Source organism: Pollachius pollachius (genome assembly GCF_949987615.1).
Source record: "Pollachius pollachius genome assembly, chromosome: 8".
In the NCBI taxonomy this organism is placed as follows: domain Eukaryota; kingdom Metazoa; phylum Chordata; class Actinopteri; order Gadiformes; family Gadidae; genus Pollachius; species Pollachius pollachius.
In genome coordinates, this window is record NC_136941.1 from 24,713,392 (window position 1) to 24,721,851 (window position 8,460).

Consider the following 8,460-nt stretch of genomic DNA (forward strand, 5'->3'; position numbering starts at 1 on the left):
CACACACACAAACTCACACAGAGCGCACACACCTACACCCACACACCCACGCACACACAAACAAGCTCACACAGAGCGCACGCACCCACACACACACACACTCACACTCACACAAAACCCCACGTACCTACACACCATTCCTCAAAGGTCAAAGCCATTCAGAATTATCAAATATTATATAATTGTAAGGTATATTTTTTCACAAATGCTTCATATATTTGTAGCTTCAGTAGCTTATAAAAATACATATGTTCATTGCACATGTCACAACCTAAATGTTGTGTAGGTTCTAGGATGAATTGGCCAATCAGAGATTAATAATCTGATACTAACTGTAAATGTATTCTACATCATATTTGAATATATCTACGCTTTCTCTTCCACTTGGAAAGATAAATGAAATGAAATTGAAATACTTAAATGTCCTCAACTTCCAACCTCTTTCTGCAATAATGTCTAGAATGACAAAACCGGTTAGACACGGAATGGACAAGGACTGGACAAGTAGGGCCCTTCCAGCTTTCATTAGACATGTGTACATTGTCGTGGCAGTTTCTTGGAGAGATATGGAATCAAGGACAGATGAGACATCTGAATGCTAAAAAGCACACAATAGTTGTAGACAACTAACCTATTTTAATGTATGCATACATTAGATTCGTCTCTAGCAGGGCGGGTCCAGAATACTGATCAGAGCTATTTAACCAGTTTCACATCCTCCCCACATTGCAATTGTCAATGATCAAGAAAGGGAAATGTTTACCTAAAAGGACAGACTTGCTTGTATTATCATCAAGCAGAGGAATGCCTAAAGGAATCCCTTCTCCCTTTTGACCGGCTTACCCCAGGCACAAAGGTTAACGTTAGATAACGCTAGAAACAGCTAGGTTGGCTAGACAATACAAGGAATAGGAGACAAAGTTTAGATGTTTAAAAGGAAACATGGATTTTTCAATCACAAAGTGTACGTGTGTGTAAATAAAGAAGCCTCAGATGGATCAAGACAGAGGTAGTGGTCTTTATTCCTGTGCTGTGTGCAGAGCAGTGGGTGCAATACATTCAGCAGCTTGACCGCTGTGCTTTGAACATGAGCAGCTGGACTGGAACATGTAGAACAGACATTTACCTTTCAATCTAGGGCAGCGTTGGGGAGTACTAACTGAGATAAATGAACAGCAGAATGAAGTTATATTATGATAAAGGGGAACAGGCAACACAGAACGAGATTAAATGCGGCTGGTAACTCAAAAACGTGTATGTGGTGAACACTCACAATACAACAGAAAGCTGACACTATCAGTTAAACAAAACAAGGAGGAATCCCAACATGGAACTTTTAAATAACTGGCATTAACAGACAAATATTACGGCCCTAAAAATACACATTGTAAAAATTGCATAGGTGTACAGAGGTTTTTCAGTGCAGTCAATATTGCTATGCTGTTCCTTTACTAGTAGTAATACTAGTCAAATTGCCCTTATTGGTCACTCGCTAGTTGCATAGGATGGCTCACAAGGAGAGATACAATACTTCTATATAGTTATTTATTCTTCTTTGCTATATATATGCATGCATATATTTGCAGGCATGCATGTGTGTGCATACGTGTGTCTTTGTGTTTGACTGTCTTTGCGTGCGTTTGTGTCTGTGTGTGAGTCTGTGTTCTTGTGTTTGTCTGTCTATGTGTATGTGCGTGTGTGTGTGTGTGTCTAGATGCTCTGTGTAAGGGGCCCCGTGCTTTGGATGGCGTTCCTGATGGACTTGATCACGTCTGAGGTCGAGGCCTGACCCCCCAGGTCAGCAGTGTGCATCTGCAGAGCAGAGGAGACAAGACCGCCATTTTAAGCACAGGGGGAAGCGTAAACATTATCTATTTGACAAGACAAATACGTTTAACGTTACCAGAAATGTAAAAGATGATATTTTTATTTGTTTATTCTCTTATCTGCCCGTTGTGTGTTTTTATCCACACATTATTTCTGCATGTTTTCAGAAAAGGATCTAACCATGTGTGAAAGGATAACTTTACAGAAAGGTTTTGGTATTTCCTCATCTCCCCTCTACATCTTATTAATACTAGCATGGTAACCCCTGTTATATAAGCAACGAGAGACTGTGACATCCACACAAAGCAGAGGGGCGGACAGACAGACAGACAGACAGACAGACAGACAGACAGACAGACAGACAGACAGTCGGGAGAGAGGAGCAGACAGACAGAGAGCCGGAGAGAGGAACAGAATGATAGGCAGACAGACAGGCAGATAGGCAGACAGACAGACAGACAGTCGGAACGAGGAGCAGACTGACAGAGAGCCGGAGAGAGGAGTAGACAGACAGGCAGGCAGACGGAGAGGGGAGCAGACAGACAGACAGCGGGAGAGAGGAGCAGAATGATAGACAGACAGACAGACAGGCAGACGGAGAGGGGAGCAGACAGGCAGACAGACAGACAGACAGACAGACAGCGGGAGAGAGGAGCAGAATGATAGACAGACAGACAGGCAGATAGGCAGACAGACAGGCAGACGGAGAGGGGAGCAGAGAGACAGACAGACAGACAGATAGGCAGATAGGCAGACAGACAGACAGACAGACAGACAGACAGACAGACAACCGGAGAGAGGAACAGACAGACAGACAGACAGACAGACAGACAGACAGACAGCGGGAGAGAGGAGCAGAATGATAGACAGACAGACAGGCAGATAGGCAGACAGACAGGCAGACGGAGAGGGGAGCAGATAGGCAGACAGACAGACAACCGGAGAGAGGAACAGACAGACAGACAGACAGACAGACAGACAGACAGCGGGAGAGAGAAGCAGAATGATAGACAGACAGACAGGCAGATAGGCAGACAGACAGACAGACCCGTGTCTCGGTGACGGTGGACAGCGTGGCCCTGCGGATCATGCTGGCGTAGGCGTGCAGCTGGAGGTGGTCCAGCAGCAGGCAGGAGGCCAGCAGCATGGCGGTGGGGTTAGCCGAGTTCCTGTGAGCGATGCTCCGGCCGGTGTTCCTGGTACCCTGAAGCACAGCGGAGCGTTTATCATATCATTCTGACCCAGCGTTTATTATCACTGATATCATTCTGACCCAGCGTTTATTATAACTGATATCATTCTGACCCAGCGTTTACTATAACTGATATGGAAATGCTCCCATTTCCCTTTCATGTGGTAAATACATGGCATGCATATCAGGAATGGGCCATGGGATAAAGCATCAACAGGGTCGCTATGGGAGGCCTCTTCTGAAAGAGTCATGTGACAAACCCAGAGAGGATAAGGACAGAGTCGCTGCTCAGAGTCCCTCTATCTGGAGGATGCCGGATAATGTCAGGCCAAGTAGAACGTGCCATCCATGGAGTTTATTATTTGGTTATGGTCGGTAGACATTAGTTAACGGAACAAAGAATACCTGAGCTACCCTGCCTGAAAATCGTCCACAATTTCGAATTAATCTAATTTCATTGGTCTCAAATACGAGGATGCTTTTATAAATTGTGGCAAATAGGTAGCATGGTGGCTTGGATCGGTCCTATTCTGTAGCCACCATAGCAGACATCCTCAGTACGGAGCTAGATTTGGCTGAAGTTCAAGAAGCAGCAGCATGATTTGACGTCCGTCCAACGCAGTCCGACCCGAAGTGTCGCTATCTTGTTATCTGATTCATATTCACAGCCAGCCATTGGTCTATCGAGCAGACTCTTCCCCCTACGCCCCAGTCCGGCCAATCACAGCTCAAGCAGCGCCGGATTGGCCTGCTCAAAATGTAGGCTCTTCTTAAACTGAAAGCGCATGACAGGCAGCTCCTCATGGCTCAAACTATACACTGTAAACCTTTTTACTGTAAATTTACAGTCCTGGCAGCCGTTTCAGCAGCAGGTACTGTTTATTTACAGTGATGTAAAATAGATGAATGATCGTTTTCAGGCACGTCAGCATTTATCTTCTACCGGAAGCAAACCAGATATGCAGGAAGCACCTAACCTCTAGCTATATAAACAGGGGTCCCTACAGACAAACGCCCTATATAGAACAATGACATTTCCAATCAATGAATCATCCTAAATCGATTGGCGCTCTCGCGCCCTTAACGCCGCTCAACTACCAGAGAAGCCTTTCATTTCATCCCTCAGAACACATAACCAACACAGGGGTTATCCCACCACCCTAATCACCTCGGTGATTTCCTACAACTCGGCAAACGTTATTTTCCCAAGATTCTTTGCTATGTGCAGGATATGGCTGTTAAATTATGCATTGACTGATGAAATGCTTGAATGATCATTGAGACTCCCACAATGCATGTTTTTCAGAGCCTTGTAGTGTAAAACCTTAATACAGTTGATTATTGTCAGAATTGAGCTGTAAATGTACATCAAAGTCTTACAGTGTAGGCTCTACTCAAGACTGTAGGGTCTTCACAGGCTGTGCCTGATGGGCCTGCTCAAACTGTAGGCTCTTCCTAAGCTGTCAGGGTCTTCTCCAGGCGTGTACAATGAAAGTGGTCCATGGAGATGATTGCTACTCCCAACATAACCTCTTTTCGTAGTTGCGTGGCGCCACCTGGTTGGAAGGTCTTGTGTTGATATATACTGTTGTGGTTTTTTTAGCATTGCAGTCTCTAAATTGATTTGATGGATTCATGAAATCACCATAACCACCTTTTAGAACCCGGTCTGATTAATGTGTTTATCCACGGTAGATACATGGTGATCTTTGTGTCCTGACTGTATCCTCGGCGAGGGTCTGTTTGGGGTTCAGTGTTGATTTGGTCCTAGCGAGACACTCTTTGTATATTTCAGATCGCAACACCATCACCATTCTTCACACCTTTGTATGTCCTGCTTTCGTTTCCTTGACTTCCACTAATTATACCTCCATCCACTGTGGAAGGTAACTTTGGAGTGTAGTTATTACCGTATTAATATGTGGTTTCTAAGCAACTTTAGGATTTGGGATTGTGTGTTATGTGCCTTATATAAAGAGGAGCACAACAAGGAATCTTTTCGGTCAGAAGAAAACTAAGTTGCCTGTAGAATTCGGATGCTTCGTTTGTCGCTGTCTTTTTTTCCACGTGCGGCGGTGTGTGGAGCTGACCGTTTCGAACAGGGCGTAGTGCTCTCCATGGTTGGCCCCGGGGACCAGGCCGGCACCCCCAACCAGGCCCGCACACACGTTGCTCACCACGTTACCGTAGAGGTTGGGCATCAGCATCATGTCGAACTGCTGGGGCCGGGACACCAGCTAACACAGAGAGGGGGGGAGGGAGGGGTGCACGTTTGGTCATCAGCGCCACAACCCCACAGTATTCTGTTGCTTTGTGCCGAGTTTGCCATGGCTACCTGCATGGTGGCGTTATCCACGATGATGGTGTCGAAGGCGATGTCGGGGTAACCGCTGGCAACCTCCTTACAGCACTCTAGGAAGAGGCCATCGCCCAGCTTCCTGCTTGGTGGACACACACACACACGCCACACGCCACACACACACACACATTCACACACACACACACACACACACACAAAGTGTTTTAGGGAGGTGCACAGACGTCACCGGCAAATGAGGATGAGGGAGGGCGACGGACATGATGTTGGCCTTGTGGACCGCGGTGATACGGCGCCGTCCGTTCTGCCTCGCCGTTTGAAAAGCAAAGTCAGCGATGCGGAGGGAATTGACCCGGGTGATGATCTTCAGACACTCCACCACGCCCGGAACGCTCTGGAGACACAAGGAGGACCGGCTCAACAACGCGTTTAAGGTACTGTCACACAAGGTACCGTCACAAGTGGTCTGCAACACCAATTCTGTCTCCGACCAAGAAACCGCTGAAAGGTTTGACCAGTGACCTAAATCCCAGGTCCATGACATTGGATGTTGTTTCCAAGCAGTACTCTATAGCAGGACTCGTTAGACCACACCCAAGCATATTGGTTCCCCTTTAGGCGAGGCAGACCTTTGGGGTCAAACCCAGATCCGCCCACCTCGTGCTCCAGGCTGCTGTACTCCCCCTCTGTGTTCTCCCTGACGATCATGATGTCGATGTTCCTGTGGCGTGTCTTCACCCCGGGGAGTGACCGGCAGTGCATCACGTTGGCATACAGATCTAGAGAGGTGCTGAGGGACGCAATAACACATCAGGAAGGCGGATGAGGAATGTGATTGGTCTATGTGAGGTCAACGTTTGTCACTGACCGCAGAAGGTTGTTCCGTGACTTGTATGAGGGCGGAAGATTGTGATTGGTCTCCATGTTACCTGGAGGGAGTAAACACAACGCGCCGAAAGGCATGTTGACCATCATATGAGACATATGTATGTCTCATATGTATAAAGCCAAAACTAAACGCTTTGAGGCCCAGGGACCAGGGCATATGTTGAACCCTTTTCTGAGGGGGAATATATTTGGATATTTAATAACCTATTTCACCAAGATTCGGCATAGCCCATCCCCAACAACTGTTCTGGTTCTATGAACATCCTTACTGTACCGACGGCGATATTGTCGTTTTTTCACCTTCTTATTGAAGGTCACTTTGGATAAAAGTGTCTGCTATATGACCTAAATGTAAATATAAATTGACTATAATAATGTATGTCAGTTGCATCCATCCTATTTTCAGACCCCTGCCCTCTATCTCACACCTTTCAGCGCCACCCCGTTGCGTCTAATGGACATAATGGCGTTGTTTATGTCTTCTTCAGGGATAAGGCTGGAGTCCACATTGGCCAGCTCAAAGTCCACTGGCACACAACAGAACCTAAGAACCGGAGGGAAAAGAGATTTAAGTAGAGATATGTTTTTGGTATTATATTAAGATTTAGAGCAACTTCATTATTTCAGGCGGCAGCCATCTTACCGAAGTGTTCTTAAATGAGATTGAATTATTAAAAAGGAAAATGTTCTTTCCTGTTTGAAATCAATGTATTTAGTATTTAGTCCTCTGCTGCCCCCTGCTGACTACCCCATGGATAGCGAGGCACAGACGCCATATAATAAAATAACTCAGTGAAAGAAACATGACCGCTGTCCAATGAACTTGATAGTCGATTGATTCTTGTAGTTATGCCTTAATGTGTTTATTTAAAAGATGGCCAACGGAATTGGTCCTTGTGCTTCACGTTCTAATGGGAAATCCTACCCTGAACAAGGAACCACCTGCATGCTGCTTTTTGAGCTTTAGGCAAATCTGGGTACGTACTACGTACTTAGGGACAGATGGAATGAACAGGACAGACCTACGCCACCATACTCCCAGAAGGACTCCCGGCACAAAGGGGGGTGTGTTGTTCTCACCAGAACAGCTCGCGCACATGGTTAGCAAGCTCCGGTCCGATGCCATCCCCGGGGATCAGGGTCACGGTGTGTCTTCCTCCGTAGCGGGCTGGGGGCGGCTGCACAGCACAGGGGCAACATGAGAGACCCACGGAGACAAAACCTCCTAAGACTCTCGACATGTGCAGGGCCAAGATGCACCAAAACCTCAACTAGGAAGTCCTACCGGTGTAAAGTTCTTGATACATATCAACATCTCCCCGATATTTCACGCACTGCAGATCTTCAAACAGTTAGCACACAAATATACGTTCATACTAATGAGACAGGCTGTTTCATTATCTATAAAATATGTATTTGAATGGATCAAGAACTTGCATCACCTCGCGTAATCAAAGAATAATAAAGCTAATCATAAATATTACTGATTGTATCGTAAACAGGAACAACTTTTGATGTATTTTTTCACTCACTGGCCTCGTTATAATTTATGATAGGAACATGTATTACATTTCCTTGCAAACCTAGTCTTGCCTCAAGTGTGCCTTGCCACACTGGGTCAGGACCAATGCTTAAGATACTCAAAGAGACATGACAGTGAACAATGTAAATGTAGTCATGCCACTGTTGCACATGATTGCTGAACAGTATATAACTGGAAATGCATGTCTGTTGAAATGTGAATCTGTGAGCAGCTGTACTCACTATGTTCTGGACGGGACACAGAGAGGAGGAGAAAACAGGAGAGGTTAATGAGGCACACACAACAACAAAAAGGTCAGGACAATGAGGGAAACGCCACAATGCAGGTTATGGGTGGACCTGATGAGACCTGCTGCTCACTCCATACTCCACAAATTCCATTTTCATGGGAATACATCGTTTTATATTCTTGCATTCTTACGGTATACGTTGACGCTTGTCTTTGATTAGATGCATGGTTGGTTGCCCCACACACCTGTGGGATGAAAAGGCGTAGGCTATTCACCAAAGTAATCACTCAGGTTTTAGCATGCATTTTAATGACTAGATTTGATTTCAGGAAACTAAACACTAGTTGAAAGCCATGAATAATTTAAGTTAAGTTCCAGTTAACAAAACTCGATTTGAAAGTCTTGACATGTTCGGGTAGGCCTACCAGAACATGCAAGAATCTGTCATTGGAACATTAGTAGTC

General features: G+C 45.7%; 1 protein-coding gene across 1 annotated transcript; it reads right to left on the minus strand.

Annotated features, from left to right (window-relative positions):
• Window positions 1-1,710: 1,710 nt before the first annotated feature.
• On the minus strand, window positions 1,711-7,367 carry LOC307079310 (isocitrate dehydrogenase [NAD] subunit gamma, mitochondrial-like; the record flags this gene model as incomplete). The annotated part of the gene is made up of 9 exons (XM_079741563.1): window positions 7,305-7,367; window positions 6,653-6,768; window positions 6,205-6,265; window positions 5,994-6,126; window positions 5,597-5,730; window positions 5,355-5,457; window positions 5,110-5,256; window positions 2,876-3,031; window positions 1,711-1,812 (listed from the first exon to the last, which is right to left on the minus strand). Exons 2-9 carry the CDS (start codon window positions 6,684-6,686, stop codon window positions 1,711-1,713), a joined length of 870 nt encoding a protein of 289 aa, XP_079597689.1. The 5' UTR covers window positions 6,687-6,768; window positions 7,305-7,367.
• Window positions 7,368-8,460: the final 1,093 nt, after the last annotated feature.